The sequence below is a fragment of the Bubalus bubalis genome, chromosome 6 (genome assembly GCF_019923935.1).
Source record: "Bubalus bubalis isolate 160015118507 breed Murrah chromosome 6, NDDB_SH_1, whole genome shotgun sequence".
Taxonomy (NCBI): Eukaryota; Metazoa; Chordata; class Mammalia; order Artiodactyla; family Bovidae; genus Bubalus; species Bubalus bubalis.
The window spans coordinates 27767470-27793184 of NC_059162.1; the positions used below are offsets into that span (position 1 = coordinate 27767470).

A 25715-nucleotide genomic window follows, 5' to 3' on the forward strand; every position below is an offset into this window, starting at 1 on the left:
ATATTATACAATCTATACCTGTATAACTGAATCACTTTGCTGCATACCTGAAACTAACACAACCCTGTAAATCAGCTCTACTTCAATTTAAAAAAATAAACATAGGATTTACTGACAAAAAATAAAAGGTTTTATCAAAAAAGCCAGTCCCCACGAAGTCTGCACCTGTACAACGAAGCTTCTGAGGTTCCCTCTTCTGTGGGCTGGATGTGGTTCGATTCAGATAAGCCATTTCTCTTTGGACAGACATGCAGGAACATGGCCAGTGCACCGTCTTGCAGAGTAATGGGCTGGGCAGGCCACAGCCGCTCCTCAGCGCCCAGAGAGCCTGTTCCAGGAGCGTCCGCCTGCTGCCCGGCGCCCCAAGCCAGCAGGCCTCTCCTCACCATCTGCCGTGCGCTGGGCAGGAAGACGGGCCAGCAGATACTCCTTCACCCTCCTCGACGATACACAGCCCTGGCTCAGCACCCCAAGACTTCCTTAGCCTGGCCACACACACTGAGAGCATTTCCCAAACCCGAAAGAAAAAGTGGATGCAGCCCATAAACTGCAGCCCACACCATGTCCTGGCAACAAAAGAAGCACAGACTTAGGACAGAAACCCTGTGGGTCTGAGTCTTTGCAACGGTATGGTGGGCTGAGTTCTTGAAGGCTGAGCCCCTTCCTTTGTAGAATAAAGACCACTGTCCCCTCATCCCAGGGTTCCTCTGAAGAGAAAGGAGAGGTGTGTGTAAAGTAAACAGCCCACGTCGGGTGCTCAGGAAAGGACTGTTCTAGAATTTATTATGTGAAAGCACCTTGAAAACGAACTCTCAGGTTAGCTGTCTGTGTTATTTGTTGTCATTAGTAGAGTTCATCAAAATAAACACTAGTCAGACATTTCGCAAAGTTTAGCCAAGCAGCAGCAGGCTTCTCTTCTGCTTTTTAATGTTTGCTACTGGGGAGATGGGGAGAAGGCAATGGCACCCCACTCCAGGACTCTTGCCTGGAAAATCCCATGGATGGAGGAGCCTGGTGGGCTGCAGTCCATGGGGTCGCTAAGAGTCGGGCACGACTGAGCAACTTCATTTTCACTTTTCACTTTCATGCATTGGAGAAGGAAATGGCAACCCACTCCAGTGTTCTTGCCTGGAGAATCCCAGGGATGGGGGAGCCTGGTGGGCTGCTGTCTATGGGGTCGCACAGAGTCAGACACGACTGAAGCGACTTAGCAGCAGCAGCAGCAGCACTGAGGAGATGAGGCGTAGAGGCCTGTCTGCCATCATTTTACATTTAGAAGGTCTCTCCATTGACTGCAGCCCCCCACCTTCCCTCCACCTTTATTTCTCCCTTTTTCATTAGGTGCACCAACCTATGGAAGGTATAGTTAGAAAAGGGACAGTGTCTCCCCGGCTGCAGGAACATGATGCATACTCAGTGGGACTTGTCCAAGGGAGGGGGCTACCAGAGAGTGTGGGCATTTGAGCTGCCAGACTGCTTTTTCGCAGGCTCTTGAGAACAGAACTCTGCTGAGAAAAATTGGAAAAGTGCATGGCCTGGTCCCTAGGTCAGTCAAATCCATTTCAAAAAAAAAATCCCACGGCAATAATATTTTTAGTATGAAAAAAAACAGAAACCTGGCTCAGGAATAGCCTCCCTTAATCAGCCATTTTGGATGTCACAAATGCTACACAGGGAGATGGTGCTTGTATGTTAGAGACTGTTGTAGAGCAGTGGTTCTCAGTGTGTGAGCTTGGGGCCAGCAGCATGGGTGTCTCCTGGACCCTTCAGACATGTAAATTCAGGGGCCCCTCCCAGGCCTCCTGAGTTGGGAATTCCGGGGTGGACCCAGCAATCTGTGTTCTTACAAGGCTTCCCTCCAGGTAATGCTGATGCAGGCTCAGGTTCAAGAACCACTAGCTTAGTGTAATGGGGTTGCCCTGCAGTGAATTTCTAGGGAACAAACATTCATAAGCACTTGAATACATAGTACTCCTGCAAGAATTAGATCTCATCTTTTCAGAGTAGAAAATTGAGATCAGAGAAGTTGTGACCTGCCCAGAGTCTCACAGCTGATAAGCAGTGGAGCCAGGATCGGGGCCCAGGTCCCTCTGAGGCCCACGTGAAGGGAGCAGGATGTAATCGATGCAAGTTTGGGCCCTGGAGCCAGAGTGTCATGGCTGGAATCCCAGATCACTTGAGTGCTGTGCAGCTCTGGGCAAGTTGGTTAGCCTCTCTGTGCCTCTGTTTCATCATCTTGAACTTATACTTCATGTGAGTTTTGTGAAGATTCAATGAGATCACTCATGTGAGGTGTTGGAGCAGTATCTGGTGTACAGTGAACACTCGATAGATGTTATTTTTATTGTTAAATACTGCTTCTCAATGTGGTAGAGTGGAATGAACACACAGCAGTGACCTTTGGGTCTTTTCCTTGGCTCTGACCAAGGTGATAGTTCAAAAGTGCCAATAAAAATAATCAACAATGCCCCTCCCCACTTTCCCTCAAGGCTCTTTTAGAAGCCACCAGGTCCAGCCCCAAAAGGCCCCAGTGTTCAGCTCATAAAATAGTGGTCCCCCTCTCTCACCTGCCTCCTGCTTGGACACATTATGTGCCAAGCCCCCAGCTATACATAGCCCAGGCCTCATCCGAGGGTGGTGGAAAGTGACAGGAGCTTACTGGAGATAAACGTCAGCTCTCCGGTTTCAGGGGAGGACGCGCACAGTAGTGGAGTTGCTTGACATGTGGCCAGATGGTATCAGGGATGGTGGGTGAGAAGAGCCACTTGGCTCTTGGCTTCCATGGAGAGAGCAGGGTTGCCGCCAGGGTATTTTTAATGGCTGGCCTGAGGGACACTCACTTGGAGCGAAGATCTGTGACATATCCCCCCATACTTCTCAGACCTTGATTTTTTTTTCAGATTCTTGACCATGCAGAAAGTGAGCCCCTTCAGCTCCCTTCAGTAGGCAAGCAGCCCCTTGTTCCTGCTACCCCACCTTCTTCTGACAATGAAGCAAATTAGTCTTTCTCCTCCAGGAGGACAATTCTTGAGAAACAGAACTTTCTCCCTGTTGGTTCCTGGATCAGGGCTGAGATGTCCTACAAAGGGACTGGATTTGGAGGGACACACATAGACAGGCAGGGCACCTCACGTGCCTGTCCTCTGAGGCCAAAGGGAGCATGTCCCTGGGGGCTGCTGTGTTAGTTTCCCTTCCTTTCATAGAAAACTTCTTGAGCAAGTGATCTACACCTGCTCTACTGTGACCCTGCCACCCACTCCTCGGCCTCGCTCTCAGTGCTTTGGCTTCCGGCCCAGCTCCACTCTAAAGGTCATCCTGAAAGGAGAGACCTCAATGGTGGTCCCATCTCCGGGGACTCTCTGCAACACTTGATCTGACCACCTGCTTGTTCTCGAGCTTCTGTGACTATGGAATCCTGGCACTGCATCCCTTGTCCTCCTGCTTCTCCCACACATCTCTCTGCCTCCAGGCAGCCTCCTTTTCTCACCCGCTACAAGGCGGCCAGTCCTCGACCCTGTGGTTTTCTCGTACACTCTCCTTATACCGTCACCGCTCACTTGCAGAGGTCCTTCGAAACCTCTCCCCCACACTCCAGGTTGGCACCTCCAACTGCTGCCTGGATTTCCACAGCCATGAACTCATTGCATCTAAATCCAAGCTGAGAAGCTCGTTCGTGGTTCTGGTGTGCCCTCCTGACGTCTCTGTTTGTCTTCCACTCTGTTCCCTGGCTGGAGACCTTGGAATCATCTTGCCTCCTCCACTCCTTGGTTCCCCCTACCTTCCCCAATTCTCCAAAACCATACAATGGTTACCAGTCTGACTGATTCTCAGCTTCTAACTTCATTTCACAGGCTGCTTCATCTGCTGCCTTCGCTGGAGACCTGACATCTCCCACTGAGACTCTAGCAGCAGCCTCCCGACTGGCCGCCTTCCCTTCCACTTTCCTATCTGTCTGGTCTATGCCCTCAGATCAACCCTCCCCAAACTCAAATTAACCATACTGTTCTTCCACTCAAGCATCTTCCACATCAGAACTGCCGGTCCTAATGTTCAAAGTCCTTCACACTCTTTCTCTAGCATGCCTTAAGCACACTACTCCTTCCAGCTCCCCTGAGAAGCCCTCTACCTGAGAACAGAAGCCTCTTCCCTTTCACTCACCCTGTGCATTTGCCCCTCCAAGCCTTCAAAAACATTTGTGCTATTTTTTTCTTCCTCAGATGTCGGTGCAGCTCTCCTCTGCCTATTCAGACACACCTCCCCTCGCAAGGTCTAGCTGGCCTCCCTTCTTTCTTCCATTTATTTATTTAATAAACTAATGTTTCATTTTGTTTTGTTTTTAACTCTCCTCTTCTCAGGTTCTATACTGGGTGCTGGAGATAGTACATAGAGAAAAACAGGCAGGGACATGGAGCTCACAGGCTCACAGGCAGATAGTTGACAGACAAACGATCATACAGTGAATGTGTACTTATTGATACAAACTGGGAAAGGACTGTGAAGGCAAAGTGCTACGGACAAAGGCAGAAAGAGCACCCAGTTCAGAAAGAGCACCAGGGAGTCAGCAAATGCCCTTTGAGCTACTGACATTAATGTGTAGACTTCGAGGAGAAATAGGAGTGGAGGGAAGGATCTTCCAGAAAGAGGAGAGAGCATGCACAGTAGAGGAGCATGTTGAGCATCTTTGTGTGAATAGATCAAGGTGTCCCCACAGGCAGCTGCAGTCCGTGCCTTGCCCTAGGACTTGGGTGCACAGCCGAACGAGGTGATCCTGGGCAAAGACTCCTGATCCAGGAAAGCACTCGCTGTTTTGAGGAACTGAAAATGATGTGTCAGTAAGAGGCAGAGTGGCCCCAAATGAGGCTGGAGAGGCAGCTGGGCCAAACTGTGAGGGCCTTTGTGGTCATGTTAGGGATTTGAGATTTCATCCTGAGTGTGTGGAAATTAAATCCACACTCCTTCGCATCACTTTCAAAGCTCTGTATGACTGACTCCCTGCCCATGAACTCTCTTGCTCTGGCTCCAGAGCCCTTATTTTCTGTCTTAGTTCTTCAACATCTATCAGCTAATTTTTTTTTGTTTTAATTTTTATTTTTTAAACTTATGAAAGTACAATAACATATTTATAGGAGACTTGGAAAATACAGAACAAGGATACATATAGCTCCGCTATATATTACAGTTATTCCTATCAGCTAATTTTTCATTAGCTTCCTCTCTAATGACATCACAAACTCCTTGACTATGGAATGTGTCTTGCACTTTTGTTTCACATGGCACCTTGATCATAGTAGGTCCTAAATTAATAATTATTATCTTCTTGCCATCACCATACATTAGGTGTTGGTATTTCTTAATTGGCACAGCTGACCCTTTCAAGCTGTCATCATAGTAAGAAGAAAATATAACATTTATTAAGCACTTACTGATGCCAAAAATTGTGTCAAAACTTTACATGCATCATCTCATTTACTCTTCTTCAGAACAGCCTTATGAAACAGATATTGGTACTCCCCATACTTTACAGCTGAGTCATAGCAAGGACCAAGTCAGGAATCTAGGTCTCTGATGCCAAGCTGTACACTCTTAACCACTCGGATATATTATCTCTGGGTCATTTATTCATTTAAAGATGAGATCTACTTCAACCACATCATTACAGAGGTAACAATAGTATAATAAATACCTATATGATGCAAAATTTTAAAAACACATACTATACATATCTACAATTTTGCTGTTGACATGCATATTATTTAATATGATCTTTTTATATAAAGTTGTTTCTGTACTCAAAAGAATCAGCAATGGTCAAACGAATCAATGTTTCTGGAACTGCACTCATGCCCAGTGGCTACACATATCAACTGATAAGAGACAACTTCATTCTCTAGGATGGACAGGTGGCAAGACCATCTGAGAAGTAACCAACCAACCAATCAACAAAACAGACAGATCCAGAAGTCAACATGAGAAAACTAGAGTCTAATCTGAAAACAGTGTTCTGGTTTTCTGGAAATTTGGGAGACACACTGACTCTTATCTTTTCTCCTCCTGGTGGTTGTAACTTTTAATCACTGTGAAGTGAAGTGACGTGAAAGTGAAAGTTGCTCAGTCCTGTCCAACTCTTTGTGACCCCATGGACTATACAGTCCATGGAATTCTCCAGGCCAGAATACTGGAGTGGGTAGCGTTTCCCTTCTCCAGGGGATCTTCCTAACCCAGGGATCAAACCCGGGTCTCCCTCATCACAGGAAGATTCTTTACCAGCTGAGCTATGAGGGAAGCATCCCTGTAATTGGTGACAGGGTGTAATTTACTCTTCTCCTTTTGGCTCAAAAGTCTCTTAAACTTATGAAGTGCCTGGGCCAGTCCATTCATCCAAAGTATGCTGAGTGTCTCTAGGGAATTCTATGAGATACAAAAGAAGCACAGAATCAGCATTTTTTTCCTTAGGGAGGAAAGATGCACAATATAGAACTCTAATGACTGCAAAATAAGTGCCAGAGTGCTGTGTCCCTATAACGGGCTACTGGAATTCACAGAAAAGAGACTGGAGTCAAAGATGAGTCTGGAGCTGGGCTTTGCAGCCAAGGCCAGGCTGGCAGCAACCTGAGAGAGCTCAGTGAGACTGGGCTACGGAAGAATGGAGAATGGAAAATATGAGCTGGAGATATACGAGCAGAGCAATGGTGGAGATTAAGCTGAGTAGGAGGGGCGGACAATGTCTGGCCTGCCCCATCAGCTCAGCAGGGGCTCTTGATCCTGGGGAGAATGGTCATGTCAGGAGTCAGCCCAGAAGGCCCCAGTGTTTCACTGCACTTTCTCCCCCAGCCCAGTCTCATGGCTCTCTCTTGGGTGGCTGCCAGCTTGGCCAGCCCTGGCTCAGGCCCAAGAAGGGTGCTTGCTAGGGCTGATGGAGGCGATGACAGAGCTCAAGTGGGCAGACTTTGGGCCTAATCAGGGTAGGAGGCGAGAGTGACAGGAACCCTCACGGATTGTGCAGAGGGTGCCAAGGAGAAGGTGGACAGGTCTTAGCTAGCACGGTTCCTGACCCATCTGTGGCTGCCAGCATCTGTCTCTTCATCTGTGCCTAGAACAGTAACTGGCTGTGGCTTAAACAGAAAACCATAAAAAAACAGAACTGACTTTGTCTGCGATAGCACCTTCCACTCATGTATCTTCAATTGTCATATATCAATATCAATAAGGTAATGAGATGTCATGCTTTATAAGCCTAGGCAAGGCACCCTTGGCATCTACTTAAAAACCAATAAAATGTGGTGGTATATGCCTAGGAGAGGTCAGAATTAAATTCTCTGTAATTCTCAGAGTTCATCTTGAAAACTCTTACTATTAATAATATTTCTCTCCTACACTTAAGATGAAGCAACCAACAGGGCTGAGCATGGCCCATGGGTCACAGTTGGAAAACACCACACCACATCACTTTTGGATGAACTGACAACCATTTATAGCAGTGTTTTCCAGAATGTGGTACAGGATCTGCTGCGTCAGAATCATGGGGTGTGGTGGTGTGGTTTATGAAAATATTTTCTCCTGAGCTCCACCCCAGCTCTATTCTCTACTTTCTGGAGTGAAGGCCAGGAAGCCCCATTTCACCCAGTGTTCCAGGTTTAAGAACCACTGTTAGAGACTCACACTTTAGGAATAGGGAAACTGTCTAATATCACAAAGCCATCAGGTCTCATCATCATTAATTTTTAATTATAGAAAGGGAGCATTTCAGTTAACATATTGATAGCATTAAACAGGACAAAGTAGCTTGCACTGAACACCAGAAAACTCAAAAATGATCTTGTCTAATAAACTGAATGCAATAGATTAAAGCCAAGTGACTCTGCAGAAAGACAGGCCTCTTTAAGCATTACAGGGACGCTCAAGATGAGTCATAATATAAACACTGATGATATCTTTCTTCCTAAGCCTTCCCTAGCCTCAGCCAAAATTCAAGAAAGAAGAGAAAACTGTCTGTGGGGTGGAGGAGTCATTTGTTACCTGCCCCTCCACCTCCAGTCACCAGAGGGACTCCGCAGAGCAGCTTTCTGTGCTTCTGCCCAATATCCTTGGCCTTAGATGAAAAGAGTGATTAGGAGCTAGAGAGGAAGAAAGAGAACAGAGAACATAGGAGGTCAAGAAGGGAAGAATGAACAGGCAAATAGAGAAGTTACAGCAGGAGATAGCCCTTTCAACAAATGGTGCTGGAACAGCTGGACACCATTGGTTAAAAATACACACACATACACACACACACACACACACACACACAAAACCCTCAAAACAGATCATGGACTTACATGTAAAATTAAAATTCCAAAACTAGGGAGATCCCTGGCAGTCTAGTGGTTAGGACTCAGTGCTTTTACTGCCATGGTCCAGGTTCAATCCCTGGCTAGGGAACTAAGATCCCTCAAGCCACAGGAAACAACAACAAAAGAAAATAATAAAATTGTTAGGAAAAAAATGGAAAAAAATTTCAGGATACAGGATTAGGCAAACAGTCCTTAGACTTAACACCAAAAGTGCAATCCATAAATGGGAAAACTGATAAATATGACTTCATTAAAATCAAGAACTTTTATTGTGAGAAAGACCCTATTAGGAGGATGAAAAGATAAGCTTCAGGGTGGAAGAAAATATTTGCACACCACACATCCAACAAAAGTGAGTGAAGTCACTCAGTTGTGTCCGACTCTTTGCGACCTCATGGACTATAGCCTGCCAGGCTCCTTCGTCCATGGAATTTTCCAGGCAAGGACACTGAAGTGGGTTGTCATTTCCTTCTCCGGAGGACTAATATTTAAAGAACTCTCAAAACTCAGCTATCAAGAATAATCTATTTGGAAAATAGACAAAAGACATGAACAGGTATTTCATAGAAGAGAGCATACTGATGGCAAGTACATGAAAACATATTCATCATCATTAGCCATTAGGGAAATGCATTAAAACCATAATGAGACATCACTACACATCTAAAATTAAAAAGTGACAACACCAACTGTTGGCAAAGATGCAGAAGAACTGGATTCCTCATCCCTACATTGCTATTGGGAGAAGGCAATGGCAGCCCACTCCAGTACTCTTGCCTGGAAAACCCCATGGATGGAGGAGTGTGGTAGGCTGCAGTTCATGGGGTCACTAAGAGTCGGACATGACTGAGCGACTTCACTTTCACTTTCATGCATTGGAGAAGGAAATGGCAACCCACTCCAGTGTTCTTGCCTGGAGAATCCCAGGGACAGGGGAGCCTGGTGGGCTGCCATCTATGGGGTCATACAGAGTCGGGCACAACTAAAGTGACTTAGCAGCAGCCCAAATGTAAAGTGGTATAGCCACTCAAACAGCAGTTTCTTTAAAAATTAAACATGCAATTATGATACAACCCAGCAATTGCACTCCTGAGTATTTTTTCCTAAAGACATTAAGACTAACCTTCACACAAAAACCTGTATATGAATGTTTCCAGCGGCTTTACTCATAATAGCCCCAAACTTGAAACAGCCCAGATGTTCTCCAGTGGATGAATAATTGAAGAAACTGTGGTACCTCCATAATATGGAAATACTGCTCAGTTATACAAAAGAATGATCTATTAATACACCCAAGAATCTGGATGAATCTCCAGAGAAATATGAGTTAAAAAAAACCTCAAAGGTTGCATATGATATGATTCAACTTATATAATATTCTTGAAATGAAAAGAAAATGGGAACATGTTGTTGTTCAGTCACTAAGTCATGTCTGACTCTTTGTGACCCTATGGACTGTAGCACACCAGGCTTCCCCATCCTTCACGATCTCCCAGAGTTTGCTCAAATTCATGTCCATTGACTTGGTGATGCCATCAGCTGTTGCCAAGGTTAGGGAGGGGATGACAGTGGAAGCAAGTGGATGTGACTATAAAAAGACAACATGAAGGATCCTCATTGTTCTGGAAATCTTCTGTATCTTTACTGGATAAATACCAATATCCCGTTTTGATACCGTATTCTAGTTTTGCAAGATGTTACTTTGGGGGCAAACTGGGTAAAATGTATGAGTGATCTCTCCGTACTATTTCTTACAACTGCATGTTAATCTGCAATTATCTTTTTCAAAATTTTAAATAAAGAAATGTAATATTAATATTTCATGATCTTTCTGGGAGCTCCCCCACTCTATTCTAAGCCTCCATTCAGCCAGATGGCAGGAATTAGATCTCAGTCAATTGAGGGTCTCTCTAATTCCTTATCTCTGGAGGAGGAAATGGCAACCCACTCCAGTATTCGTGCCTGGAGAATCCTATGGACAGAGGAGCCTGGTAGGCTACAGTCAGTCCACAGAGTTGCAAAGAGTCAGATATGACTGAGCGACTGAGCACTACTTCCTCATATCTAAGTTTCAGGGAGCTTAACATGATGCCAGTCTTGTGCTTGGTGTCAGCAGGTAGGCTGGTGTCCACCCAGTCCAGCCATCTGTCCACCTGACACTGTTGCACCCTCTTCACCTTTGAGGCTCTGAGTCCACCCAGGTACTCTGCTAGTGCTTCCTCTCAGCTGGAAGCAAGAGAACTTCAGAGGTCATCTCAGGTCGTTTTACCAGATACCCTCAATGGACAATCCTACTCCTCAAGTCCATGGGGTAGAGGGATTTATAGACTATCTTGGGTACTGGGGACACTGGTCTCCTTTATTCTAAGGTCCCTCAGCCTATCTGGCATCTCTCGTGACCCCGCCAAACCCCAGTGGCTGGGGATGGGCTCCAGGCCCCTTAGTAGGAATCTGTTGGTAGCGAGTTCTCTTCGTCTCCTTTCTGATACTGCATCCTCCCAATTCAAATTTTATCTACCCTGAGGGCAGAGAAGGGTGTGCAACTATGGGTGTGGTCTTCCAAAGCTGAGCTCTGGTTCTCACATTTGCCTCTCCTTGGTTCTGGGAATTCTGCTGAATCATCCTTCTCCTAAGGGTATAAACACAGAATCTCTACTTTGCTTCTTGAATTGGTCACAGAGTAACAGGAAGTATGGAGAGAAATCTTGTCAACACATCAAAATAGTGTCCCACGGTATTTTCTAGTCTTGCTGCCCTTGACTCACTTACTCTCCTACTTGTCTTTCCCTTCAGCTTGTGGCCCAGGTCCTGGAACACAAAGATATAGGCTTTGTGATGGTGGATGCCAAGAAAGAAGCCAAGCTTGCCAAGAAATTGGGTAAATGTGATTTTTTTTTTATATATGTATCATGAAGAAACAAATGTGTCTTGCAAAAAGAAAAAAAGGTACAGTCATTTTTTTTTCTTGCATGATAACTAGACTTGTTTTTAAATAAATATAAAATGATCCTGTACAGCTTAGTCTTAGCTTAGGGAAGAGTTTCACAAAAAGTAAATACAATTTACTGAATTCAATGATTTCACATTAGACATTTAATATATCTTTGGATCAGTACAAGAAAGAGGGTCTCTTCATGGGAAAATGGACACTAATGGTTCAAACCTTTATTTCCAGCTCTTAGAAAAGGTTAAAAGGTTAGCTTCTTGGCAGGGGATGGGGGAACATAAATTAGGAATTTGTGAGTAACATGTATACACTACACAAAATAAACAAGGACCTACTTATAGCACAGGAAACTATACTCAATGTTTTGTAATAACCTATATGGGAAAAGAATCTGAAAAACACATGTATGTATAACTGAATCACTTTGCTGTACATCTGAAACTAACACAACCCTGTACAGCAACTATACATTAATTTTAAAAAAGGGGAGGGGGGCTAACCTCACTGACACAGTGATCTCTTTGAGGGAGATCAAATCCCCTCTTCCATCACCTATTCTTTCCTGACCTCTTAGCTGAAGCAGCCAGCAAAGGATATCATTAATAGTCGTGACTCTAGGGCCCCAGTTGTTTCTATATTGAAGGCCAAACCCCAGCTGGGCACTGTCACCAAGGATGAGAGGGAGGATTTAGAGCAGGTATGGTTAAATGACTGCACAGTGCAAGCTGTAATCTCTTGTGTCAATACGTCACGGTCAAGTACAAGTGCGCTTCAAGATTCTTACGCCCCTAATCCCAGGGAGAGAGAATATAGGTTACTCCTTGGTTTACAAAAACCCCCGCACCTGTACTGACCATTTCACTTTTTCTGCATCACCAGTGAAGGATGGCTAGTAAAAGAGAGCAGGAGGTTATAAAACAGGACCTTTAAAGAAAGGTTAATTGGATTGGGAGTAGTAATCACAGAATAAAGAAAAAGATTAGCGGTGGTTCAGTAAACACCTTCAGATATATATGAAAGTTCATTATCTTAGAGAATTGCAAACAACTGCTTCCTATTTTATTTTCAAGACCAGTTTTTTTTCCAAAAAGATTTAAATTGTAGGAGACAACATTTAGGTTAGCTACAAGGCAGACTCATGACTATAAGTGATAATGCATTATTAAGAATGCCTGGAGTGTCTCCTTCCCTGGAGACAAGTTAAGAACTTTTTCCCCTTGTGCAAAGCATATTCATCTCTTTCCCTCCTCAAAAGCGAGTTGATGAATTCAGTCCAATGCCTCTTGATTTCCTAGTCTTCTCTCTTCCCACTCTTTTAATGAGAATTTGGGAGAATTTCTAGTAAACATAGCTAGAGGAAAACACTAGTGTTCTAGCAATCTAGAAATTTAGGGAGCACAAGCTCGGCAAGCATTCATAAGAATGGACTGATGGATATTCTCCCAGTGATGTGATGGGGTTTTAAGTGTCTAAATGAACTTTTAAATGACATGGGGCAGGTTCTTTCTGATTATTCAATCCCCGAAGTTTACAGGACCGTTGTATCTTGTAAACCTGCTCCTTGAACTCCATCCCCATTTCCATTTGCCAGAGTTTGGTCTCTGAACTAATGCAACAATCTCTCACTGGTTTCAGGCTCAGAGAGAAGTCCAACAGCAGGACACTGCTGAAGTTCACCACGCATCCTCTGTGATCAGTCCCTGCCTGCCTCGGGATACCTGGCACACTGCTCCTTTAGATTTACAAGTGGGGCTCCGCAGCATGCTAGGGCTTCTTCAGAAGTGCCCTGGGACATGGCGGGCAGTGGGCCAGCCTCCCTTCCCCTAGAGATTCTGCAGAAGAGTTCATCTGGAGACAGCATCCTCCAGCTAATTGAGAGTTTGAAAACAATTAATCTAAGGAATTAAGGATGCCATGCAGTTGGAGCAAGTGCCAGCCTCAGCTATTTAGCATTCCTGGGGGGAAATGCAGCTCTCCGGCGAGCATTTGTGAAAGTACACAACCAAGAGTGAGGCAGGCAGGAAAGAAGACGCAGAACCTGCTCTTGCAGCATTATCAGCAGACTGGGGAAAGAAGATGTGCAGAATTCAGCTACAATAGGAAAGCAAGGTGTTCGCTCTGACTGCAAACTTTAATGGGATGCCAAGGGGTCCAGACTCCAAGCAAGGTGCTAGGGTCCCAAGAGGACCACAGCCCTACCCTTATAGAGGGATTGCTGTTAGAGTGAGTACCTGTACACGGAGCTGAGAGCAGATCCATAATGGCAAGGGAGACTGGAGAAGCTCTCTCTTGAAAAATGGGTCATAAGCTAAGACCCACAGGAGATGACCAAGATGAGTGGTAGTGGTGTCGGTGTAGTGGGAGGTCGCTCCAGGCTCAAGGAGAACAACTGTACAGAGAATCATGCACTATGGCTTGTCCTTTCTGTCCCCTTTCACCTCAGCTCTTGGGCAAAAAGCCAAGGAGTTGCACAGGGATGAAAAGCGAAGTTCTCAAGGGAGCACAGGTCCACCCACGGGAGAATGTAGAGGACAGGGCTGGCACTAGGCTGTGGAAGGTCTTCATGCCAGGCTACAGAGCCAGATGGGCAGTGAGTGTGAACACTTTCTGATAAGAAGGATGGAGTCAGCAGTGGGTTTTGGAAAATGAAAGCAGTGGCAGAGTGGTGATGAGGTTTTTCTTTGAAGCTAAAGTCCAGGTGGAATTGTGGGTTCCTGACTATTTCATTTTGAGCTCCCACTTTGGGAACCCTTCTGAGGTATGGTTGCAAGGGAACCAATCTTAGGGTTAATGCTAGTTCCACTGAGCCTGACCCCATGTCACCCAGGAAACCTGAGCCAGACCCTGGCCAACAGGATGGCTCTTCTTTCATCAGGATGATTTTATTTTGGGAACTCTTTGTTTCTTTTAGGTTTTGATGAAGAAGGAAGCCTGTATGTTCTTAAGGGTGATCGCACAATTGAGTTTGATGGCGAGTTTGCAGCTGACGTCTTGGTGGAGTTTCTCTTGGACGTAAGCTTCTGTGCCCAGTGGCCCTGCGTGGTGCTGTTTGGGTTCAAATACAGGGGGACGTAAGACCCGAAAGTAACAACAGGAAAGGTAGATAACCTGACCTGGTCTAAGAAAGATTTCTCAAGCCTCACAAAAAAACTAAAGCATGCCTACATCACGACAATATTTATGTCTACTCAGCAGCTGGCCCATAAATCACTCCAGAAACTGTTTTATTAGTGACCAGAGGGTCACAAATTAGGACGTTGTAGTAGTAGGATGTTAACTCTCTGAGCAAGTATACACAAACATCCCCAGAATCCCCTTGGCTTTGTTCTAGGGCTTCTGAAGGGGGGTGTAAGGAAGAGAGGAGGATGGTCAGTGGAAGATGGAGGAGGGAGAGGAGTAATAACCTGCTGAGTGACTCTCAGGATAAAGAGAGGCAGGGCTGAGGAGCCCTCCAATACCACATTCCCTCTCAGCCATGGACAGACAACACCCTGGGATCCACGTGCTCAGGCCAATAGAGGAATAGACACTGTGCAGATATTTTTTCCATAGCTAAACTCACACTTTCATGAACAGCTGTGAAGTCAAGTTCTTTGGCACTCAGGTGCTTGTGCCGATAAAGACCATCCATACTAGTGATTCCTTATCTACCAGCTAGAACACCGTGTCCTACTGCCTTTTCCCAACTGCCTCCAAAATTCTATGAGAGGGACAGAAGTAAAGTCGAAGGTTACCTCCTATAAACCAGTGCTCATAGACTCTCATCTCCCTGACCCACGCTGGCAAGCCCTAAAGAAGGCTGAGGGAGGCAACAGAGCAACTGCCCATGTGGCCCTGTTCCGGCTCCATCAGCTAGGAGGGGGCTTTTAGGTGCAAGTACCTTAAATAATGAGCAGCATCACTAACAAACGGAAGACCAGGGGAGGCAGATTTTAGACTTGACCAAATCAGGGCTCTAGCTCCGTTTCTTTCTGTAAATCAGGTAATTGTGTTGGCTTTGTCCTCAAGCTGACTGTTCTCAAGTTCTCTGACAACTTAGAGGGATGGGATGGGATGGGAGGTGAGAGGGAGGTTCAAGACAGAGGGGACATATGTATACTTATGGCTGATTCATGTTGTTGTATGGCAGAAAGCAACATAATGTGGTAACACAATTATCCTCCAATTAAAAATAAATTTTTAAAAAGGTCCAGCAGCAGGAGCTGATACACCACATTTCCTCATTCATATCCAATGAGACGGGGAAAAGAATCTGGCCTCCACTGCTCTCTTAAAAGGAGAGAGGAACTTTCCCCAGGCCTTCAAGCTGATGTACTCTGGAGATTCATTGGCCAGAACTGAGTCATGTGCCATTCCTGAATCAATAGCTGGCAAGAGAAATGAGGTTGCTCCTAGACCAGGTGGCCTACTCCATGCGTTAAGGTCAGTTCCTGTAAGAAAGGAAGAAATTTCACCTCACTGGAGAAAGCGAAATGGATCCTGAAGAACTCAGACTAAGTTCACAACTCCCCCCAAAGCACTCTACACATGCGCCTGACTCTCCTATTGGGCAGGAACAGTTCTTTTATTTGAACATCTTTTGTGTTGTGTGTGTGGTATTCCAGCTCATTGAAGACCCAGTGGAGATCATCAATAGCAAACTGGAAGTCCAAGCCTTTGAGCGCATTGAGGACCACATCAAACTCATCGGCTTTTTCAAGAGTGAGGAATCAGAACGTAAGTGTCTGTCCACCCCAGCCTGTCAGTCTAAAGGCTCCTTTCCCAACAAGGTGTGTTAGATTATCCAGAAAGAAGATGAGCCATCAGCACATAGAGGGAGAATCTTCCTTGCACCCCGTGCAATGGGACAAATGAGCAGAAATTATGCAAAACAGGTGGGGGAGTTGAAAGAATATTGAGGTTGGGCCATGTTCTCTGACCTTGAAGGGGGGTCGTGAGTGTTAGATGAGAGAAAAGCGCTTCCTCCACTTTCTCCACCTGCCCATCAACCTGCAGGATTCTCTCCCAACATGGTGTAGAAAGGGCTGTCTCCCTGACATTGGCAGCTCCTGTGGTCAGCAGCTGGAGAGCATCTCAGTCATTTGGAAAGCATTTGAGGAAAGTCTGGGTAGGGATCAGCTTGGCAGCTGCAGCACAATGTGGGAAATTGCTGGTCAACCCCCAATGACCACCAAGGCTGCCTGCAACGGCATGGCCACACCCTTGGGTATATTCCCTTTGAAAGCTTTGTGGCCAGGTTTTGGGTGGGCAGAGGAACATACTGGGGCATCACTACAACCTACAGAGAGGTGACTGGGGTAACGAGTGGGAACCAGGAAGGGACAGGAAGAGAAGGAATCAGGAAGGCCAACTACTTGAGGACATTTTTTAAAGTGCTTTGGCAGCAAGGGTCCTATGCTGTTGCTGCTAAGTCACTTCAGTTGTGTCCAACTCTGTGACCCCACAGACGGCAGCCCACCAGGCTCCTCCGTCCTTGTGATTCTGCAGGCAAGAATACTGGAGTGGGTTGCCATTTCCTTCTGCAGTGCATGAAAGTGAAAAGTGAAAGTGAAGTCGCTCAGTCGTGTCCGACTCTTTGTGACCCCATGGACTGAAACCTACCAGGCTCCTCCGTCCATGGGATTTTCCAGGCAAGAGTAGTGGAGTGGGGGTGCCATTGCCTTCTCCCAGGGTCCTATGAGTTAGGCTTTTTCTTGTGTCTGAGCTGTGGAGAGAGGGACAGTGCTAGTAGGAGTGGGCATAATTATGAAAGAGAATTGGGCAGCATTAGTACATGGGAGGGTGCAAATAAGGGCTGCTTATGACTAGTCCTGTAATCTCCAAAATGTTTTGAAATGTTTTGTGAAGCCATCTCTGTATTCCATCTGCCAATTGGCATCCTTAGTCATCTCATCAACAACCCACGTATTTTCTCTCTCTTATGACTCAACACTTTTCTAATTTGCTACATAAAAGGTGAATAGAGATTCACCCTCCTTAAGGGTGCTTTTCTGGGAAGGAGGCTAGCTGAGAACTTTCAACCCAGTTCTTTAGGTGACTTTATTTCAGTTTTCACATTCCTATATAGAGGCTGGCTACTCTGGGTTCTCCTCCCACCCCCCTCTACTTTCTCCTCTTCCTTTTGTTTCCCTTAATCCTTTTCTGCCTTCCCTGAGCCCCTCAATTGTTTCTATCCATTCCCATCCTGTTTCTCTTTCTTTCTCCATTAAGCTCAGGACAGCATAGATGGAGGGAGGATTGAGATGAAAAGGACATCTTTCAGAGTTTCCCTGATTACAACTGGTTACAACTCCATGCTTTCACAGCCAAGGGCCTGGGTTTGATCCCTGGCCAGGGAACTAAGATCCCACAGGCTGCACAATGTGGCCAAAGAGAGAGAGAGAGGGAAGCACATCTTCCACTGTCTACCTTCCCCAACCCTGAATGAATAACAATAATAGCTCCATTCAGCTGACGTATATCATATCCCGGGGCCTGTGCCAGGAGTTTTCTGCAGACGCCTTAGTTTCATTCTCGCAACTAGCCTGTAAGGTAGCTACCATTATTATCAGCATTTCAATGATGAGGATATAAAGGGACAGAAAGGCTGAGTGAACTCACCCAGTATCAAACAGCTAGCAATAATGGTAGAGCCAAGATTTACATCCCAGACAGCCCCAGACAGCTGACTTCAAGGCTCGTACACTGACCCACTGGGCCGTACTTTCAAGACGGCACAGCTGTGTCAGGTCAAGGCACACACGAAATGTGACCACGCTTGTATGGCACGTAGGGGTAAACTGGAAGAGATTTATTTGGGCTTACAAAAAAAAGTGTTTTTTCACTTCCTTAATATAATAATTACAAAATAATAGGAAAGATATCAAATATTACATTGTATAAAACTTCCAAGTAAAATATTTATAGATTTTGAATGAAAATCTTGTGCTTGCTTCTAAGAATACACCTTTTGATATCAGGGTTTATGTTTGAAATAGCAATATACAGTTCCTGATCAAGGTTTTAAATGAGCTTTTCAAATTCTGGATAGTCACCCTTGACCAGAGACTTTGCTGGCACATGTAGATGGTGGCAAATGACAGGACAACATTCATTTTTTTTTTCTTTGATTGATGAAGCATCTTTTCTTGCCGTTGAACAGAATTTAGATAATCTAATCTCTAAATTGTCCTTCAAGGATGTGAACATTCTTTCCATCTAACAGATATTGCGCTCCTTTTCAGTGACAAATGTAATGTTAATATTTCTTATGATCATCTGAAAAAATTTCAAACCCAGCTAAGCTTTTCCATACTACATATTTAAAAATAATAATGAAGCATTTGGTTTGGAATATGCAATTATCACTCTACTGGTCTTACAACTTTTTCTTAAGATTTAAATAATAAAGTTACTAGTGAGCCATTTTAACCTCCTTTCCAAGGTTAAACTTTTGCTTTTAAATTGATAAACTTTGTACACTGTATATTTCAGTGTCGTTGCAATATTCAGTTAACTTTATTCAGGAGCTCAGCAAGGTCCAGCATGTTTTGAAGCCAATAATTTATCCTTTGAAGAGCTTTCAAATCAAACATAATTCACAATTTTTTTCAATTCATCTCTTAGCTCATAAACTTTTAGTAAAACTCCCCTTGCACACTGAGCCTGCTTGAGTATGATACAGCAGAGACAAGTCTTCTGAACCTATTTCTTTACCTGGAACGAAGGAGAGAAGCTTGGTGTTGCTAATGGTAAAGAATCTGTCTGCCAATGCAAGAGATGTGTGTTCAATCCCTGAGTTGGGAAGATCCCCTAGAGTAGGAAATGGCAACCCACTCCAGTATTCTTGCCTGGAAAATTCCATAGGCAGAGGAGCCTAGAGGGCTACAGTTCATGGGGCTGCAAAGAGTCAGCCACAACTGAGCACACACACACACCCACACACACAAGAAGAAAAGGGGCTATGGAGGTTTGGATATTATTTGGGTCACTTTTTCAATTAATTAATTTATGTGGCTGCATCAGGTCTTAGCTATGGCATGCAGGATCTTCACTGCATCATGCGAGATCTTCCCTTGTGGTATACAGATTCTCCAGTTGCAGCATGTGGGCTCAGTAATTACACCTTATGGACAGTTGCTCTGCAGCATGTGGGATCTGGGTTCCCTGACTAGGGGTCAAACTCACGTACCCTGTACTGCAAGGTGGATTCTTAACCACTGGGTTACCAGGGAAGTCCCTGGGGTCACTTTTTAAAGTAACAATCTTTTATGTGGAATTCATACCAACAGATAAAAGTTTTTTAACAAAGAATTTCTGTGAATAAATACTGCTTAAATCTCAAAATTTTCAGAAAGAGCTTGACAACACAGTCTTTACACCTTCTTGTCATTACAGCTTCATCATCAGTTCTGAAGCCATAAAGGCCTACAGTCCTCTTTAATGAATCAACTAATTAAATTATTCCCAATTATTATTTTTGAAAGAAATGATTTTTTTAATTTACAAAAACAATAATACATTATGAAAGCCCATCTAGAATCCGATTGGCTAATTGTTAATGTATACAGGCATTAGAAAAAAGAAAGAAGGTAGGAAGATAGAACAGTAGAAAGGGAAGAAGGAAGGCATAAATTGAATAATTCAGAAAATTAAGAAAATCAGTTTTGTCCTCTTTAGAAATACCTAATACCAAATTTTTTGATAATGTTGATCGTGATGATTATTAGCATAATAAATGGCTATCATACATTCCATTGGTGTTAGCAGAAAAAAATAAACTAAATCAAAAGAAAAAACTAAATATTTTACAAAGCCTCACAAACCAAAGCCAACTTGGACTAAAGTAACAATCACACTGAGATGATCCAGTGGGGAAGTCAGGGGAGCAGCCTCTCTCTAGCTGTGATGCTCACTAGTCTTAGGCACAAAATAACTGTTACTGAAACAGAACATTCACTGAGGGAGCCACTGCTTTCAAATATAATATTAGCTACTCAAAAACCTGAATGGTTGTATAAAATATCTGGAAAGATTTATCACTGTAAAAAAATTTATATCTGTCATACCTCTTGTAACACACCTGTGGCCATCACACAGTGGCAGAAAGCATCGTACCAGGCACCCCCATCTCTCTGTTTGCTTCTTGCCTTTCAGAAGAGGCCAAGGTCAGTGAGTGGGGAAGCTAGGAGGTGGTAAGGCACCCAGGGAAGCAACTGCTGAGAATCCTGTGTGTTCTGCTGTATTTTGAGGGTGACTGGTCAAGGAAGTGTAATGGCACAAAAGACAAGGGCTTTGCAGATGATCTCAAGCTTTTCTATTAAGCAAGAAAAATGGATAGACAGTGGGGAAACTGGAAGGATTTAAAACATAGGTAGAGTGGAATGGTCTTAGGACAGAAGGCTGCCTAAGACGTTTGGTACCACATTAGAAGGGATCTGGAAGAACTGGGAGGCTACATCTCCCAAGGACATAAAGCTCGATCTCCAGTTTGAACATGTAACTGGGGATGCTAGTGCTAAGAGACAATGACAAAAACTTACTGAGGGAGATCAGGTAACGGTTAAGAATACCAAACTAAGAAAAATGTGGAGCTAAAGGGTCAATACCCAGTATGGAAAACTCAGATTGATAAGGAAGAAAGATGAGGAAATGCTAAGACATGACTGCAGTAAGCCTGAGGTTAAAAGTTGATGTTCAGAAGCCTGTTCCAGAAGGGGAAAGATAAAGGTAACTGCAGAGTCAGACTGGGTGGAGCCAGGAAGGACCTGGTCAGCATCAAAACAGCACACAAGGGCAGGAAAAACCTTGGGATCATATGAGATCAAACAGAGCAGAAGACTAGACTGGGTTTCCTAGAAGCCAGCTGCTCTTTGGGTGAGGCTAAAGGCTCAACCGCAGTTAGAAGCCTTGAAACCACAGTTTGAAGCTGGCAAATTACCTTGCTCTACCCTTCTGCATCTTAATAGGGATAAAGACTGGCTCCTCAAGTGAAGAAGGGAGATCTTGGGACACAGGTAAAGGCCATTCTTTCTATCAGGACAGGGGTTCCTGGAGGCAAGGAGAGGTTCATCAGGAACAAGAGGTCAGGGAAGGGGGGACAGAGGATTCTGATGGAGCCCACTGCTGCCTTAGATAGACATAAATAACTCAGGTACGGCTATAACCATTCCACTTTCTTCATTCTCTCACCTTCTCTCTATTCATTCTCCAAATCTCTCATCCACCTTCCTCCCCTCCACCTAATCCTCTAGCCCAGCTCTCAGGTTTTATGATATATTTTCTGACAACCCAACTACTTTTATGAGGAATGAGTTTGTGTAAATTTGCATCAGCGTGTACAGCTGTTCTTGTAGATTTTCCAACCCCTGTCTTGCCTGGGCTTATGTGCTTTCCTCTGTTCTAACAGCCATAACACTGCATTGTGGTCCTATGAGGGCCCATAATCCTCCTTGGCTATGAGCCTTTGAGATCAGTGTACTTGTCTTACTCAACTTGCTGTCCCCTAAGTCAGCATTATTCTTGAAAGGTTTTTGATTAAATATTAGAAAATTCTGCCTGCTTCTGGGATTCTAGATAAAGCTTTTGCCTCTGATGATGAAGGGATATGAAATTTCATGAAATGGAAAAAAAAAAAATCTTATTAAAAATGAATGGTAGGATCATTGTCTTTTAGGATTATAGACGTTAGGAAGAATTATCCACACGAGTACCATTTCCATCACCCTCACATATCAGGCAGGAGTATGAATGTCTTTACCAAGCAGCAACTGCCTAGGTGTAGTGAGGCCCAGCATGGCCACACTCATAGGGTCTCATGCTTATCCTGACCCATTTAGATTCAAGTCTGGGGCCAGAGTCAAGTCTAATAGTAGTATAGTCGCTCAGTCATGTCCGACTCTTTGAGACCCCATGGACTGTAGCCCGTCAGGCTTCTCTGTCCATGGAATTCTCCAGGAAAGGATACGGGGGTGGGTTGCCATTTGCTTTTCCAGGGGATCTTCCCAACCCAGGAGTTTAACCCGGGTCTCCTACATTACAGGCAGATTCTTTACCATACAAGACAGTAAGCAATCCGCCTGCAATGCAGGAGACCTGGCTTCAATCCTTGGGTCAGGAAGATGCCTTGGAGAAGGGAATGGCTATCCACTCCAGCAGCCTTGCCTGGAGAATTCTATGGACAGAGAATCAAGCCTGGGCTTGGTTAATTTTAAGTCTTCCTCTCAAGGGATCAGAATGAAAAAAGAAAACTGAAAAAGAGAAAAAGAAAAACTAGGGTTTACCCAAAGAAGTACTCCTGCTAGGAAGTTTAAAATTCTTCTGTGATGTCATTTTTGATTGAGTTGCTTTGCATACTAAGTGGGTTTTGGTCTTAGGTAGTGCTCACTTATACAGCAGGATGCATTCTCTTTAGAGGGTGCACTTATAACTAGCAGTGAGTTTGAGAAAAAACTTCTTTTGGTTTTTCTCTCTCTTGTCCTCTCTTGGATTCACCCAGTTTCCTAAAACACATAAAACTGCGATGAAAAGCTCCTTTCTAGGGGACTTCCCCAGTGGTCCAGTGGTTAAGAGTCCACCTGCCAATGCAGGAGACACAGCCACATGCCATGGAGCAGCTAAGCCCGTGTGCCACAAGTACTGAAGCCTGTGAGCCCTAGAGCCTGAGCTCTGCGACAAGACAACCCGCAAGGAGAAGCTTCACACTGCAACGGAGACTAGCCCCCATTTGCTGCAAATGGAGAAAGCCAGGGAGCAGCCACAAAGACCCAGCACAAACATAAACAAATAAATAAGAGATCCTTTTCAGGATAGTTGAACGACAGCCCACCCAAATTCCTTGGGATCTAAAGTCAAATGCTTATCTAAATAATATCTACCAAATAACTATCCAATCAGAATTAATTGGCTTCCCACTTTCTCTACATTATTTAAAAAGAGAAATTTCTGATGCAACATGAATCTTGAAAATGTTTCTCCCTTTTTTCTTTTTCCTCTTAGATTACAAGGCGTTTGAAGAGGCAGCTGAACACTTCCAGCCTTATATCAAATTTTTTGCTACTTTCGACAAAGGCGTAAGTACCTAAGAAACCTGTTTAAACACTTTAAAGCTTGAACTTCCCACCACTTTTCCTTCTTTTTTAGCAACATTAACACTCCTCCATCCACTAATACATTTGCCAGAAGTGTTAGAAATATGGCATTAAATTACCATTGAATAACAATCGAATACAACAATTATTAATTCAGAGGATGTAAGGATATTTCTGAAAACATGCAATAAAAAGAGATGAACCATTCTTTATCACCTTCAACACTAAGAATGGGAAGTGTATGAGCCCAGATGTGCTGGGTCACTGGTCATTGCTTCCTTTTTGTTTAGGGCCATCCTCTCCCTTCCTGGGGTTGTATACCACCCCTCTACCGGGCAAGGATAGGGGATGGATCAGGAGGAGCACAGACCATCTAAAGCCCTGGTGCTTCAGAAAGTTACCATTCCTGCTCCTCAGGAGATGTCATTGGTGTACTCGGCTATAATTCAGTGGATCTATATTTTCTGCATATGGCAAGTCTTTTTTAAGCCAAAGAACTGCAGAGATATAGGGACCTTAAATCAGCGGGTAATTTCTCTGGGGCCTACTATGGTTGGAGTCTTAGCAAAAGGGCTATTTATGGTTTTCTCTGTGTTGGGCACAATTTGATATATTGCATCTATACTGTTTCTAATCCTTTAAACAACTCCAAAACAACTCTGAAAAGTAAAAACACCATTTTCCAGATGAGAAAAAAGATTTAGAAAGGTTAAGTAGTATCCAAGGTCTCCAGCGAATTAGTAGTAGTGCTGAGATCACAGTTTAGGACACTCTGTACCTAAAATCCATGACCTTTCCTCTGTACCACACCATTAAGTAGGAGACTCTGTATCTTCTCTTGAGATTCAGGGTGTACACCCACATACTCACATTCACACATCTGCACAATATACACATAACACACATACACAGCACACACAACATGCATATAATCACACACAACACACCAATACATACACTCATTCAACACACAAGCATAACACATACCTCCTCACACAGTCATGCTTATACCCACACATTTATAACACTAATAAACTCACATCCATACACCACACATACACATATACCCCAAACTAAAAGCTCTAAATTGCAATATTTAGCAGAACAAATAAACCTAGGACAAAGTTTTGGAGTCTTGATCAAATTCAAGTGGCAAAAGTTAAAAGCAAAAAAGGTAAAAGTTACTCCTAGTGAGGAGTGAGGCTTTGATGAACAGCGTTCATGGGCATTGCTACCACAAGGAGCTCAAGTTTTCTTTAAAAAACAAGAGGAAGCCTGTAAGTGCTGGAGCAGGGAAGGAGCATGATGAAAAGAGATTGTATTAAATATATATACATAACCACTTCTATGGGTATGACCCCTGTCTGCAAGCCTATAATCCAGAAGAGAGCTCTATAATCTAAGTAATACAATCCAAACTTGAAGAATGCTTACCCTAATTGTGTGGATTAGAGTTGGGAGAGAGCTGGAACACGAATATCAAAATGAATAATAACTATCATTTATTAAGTACTTTTTATGTGTCAGGCTTTGTGCTAAGAGCTTTGCATAGGTTTTCTCATTTAATCCTCTCAACACTCCAGTATAAGAGGGATTAGGAGTCTCAATCCATGGAAGATGAAACCAAGGCACGGAGAGACTAAATAGATCTGCTCATGGTCACATGGTTAGTAGGTCAGCCTGACTTCAAAGTCAACTGCTCTGTCCTGCTGCTCTCAAGAGAAAGAGACAATACATGTCAATGCTTAGCTGCCATCTGGCGCATAGTGAACGTTCAGTAAGTGTGAGTCGGTACTGTTGTTAAGAAGAGGCAGTAATCTAAGCCCAGGCGAAGGGAGACTGGGGGTGGGGGGCGTATTATTAGAGAAGGGGAGGCCCAGAGAAGCATAAAGGAAATTCATCACTCTCGTTTGGTTATAATGGGCTGGCAGGGAATATGGGAGCTCCTGGGTAAGAACTCATCTGAAGGAAGACAGAGTCAGACAGATAAGCTTGGCCAAGCAGGAAGCAGTTCCTACAAGGCTGGTCCAATGCTGAACTCAGGGTAGTGTCTGGCTTTAGCTGTGCCTTCCAGCCCAACCATATGTGCCCCATGAAGGTGAAGTCAGGCTATAATTAAAAAGTCACAGGGCTCTTCACTAAAAACTCTGAAAGACACTGAGTCACAAGTGCCCCTGCCATGTAGCCTTGTGGGATTTTATGACCTTTATAAAAAGACCGACTCTCTACCTCTATATAGAACACAGAAGGAAGAGCTGTGGTACTGGGCAGTCTTGATCATGCCATAAGGTATTTAAGAATTTATAGTCATCAGTTGCAGAGTGGGGGAATCGGTATGGTCCAGGAGGCATGGCTATCCCCAGTCTAAGC

General features: G+C 44.2%; 1 protein-coding gene across 1 annotated transcript in view; it reads left to right on the top strand.

Moving 5' to 3' along the window:
• Nucleotides 1-25715, top strand: part of CASQ2 (calsequestrin 2) — a 73000-nt gene that overhangs the window by 16213 nt on the left and 31072 nt on the right. The window contains exons 2-5 of the mRNA XM_006058676.3: nt 11124-11208; nt 14189-14289; nt 15882-15993; nt 23254-23327. Of these exons, the coding sequence (XP_006058738.1) occupies nt 11124-11208; nt 14189-14289; nt 15882-15993; nt 23254-23327 (372 nt within the window). The remainder of the gene's footprint in view (nt 1-11123; nt 11209-14188; nt 14290-15881; nt 15994-23253; nt 23328-25715) is intronic.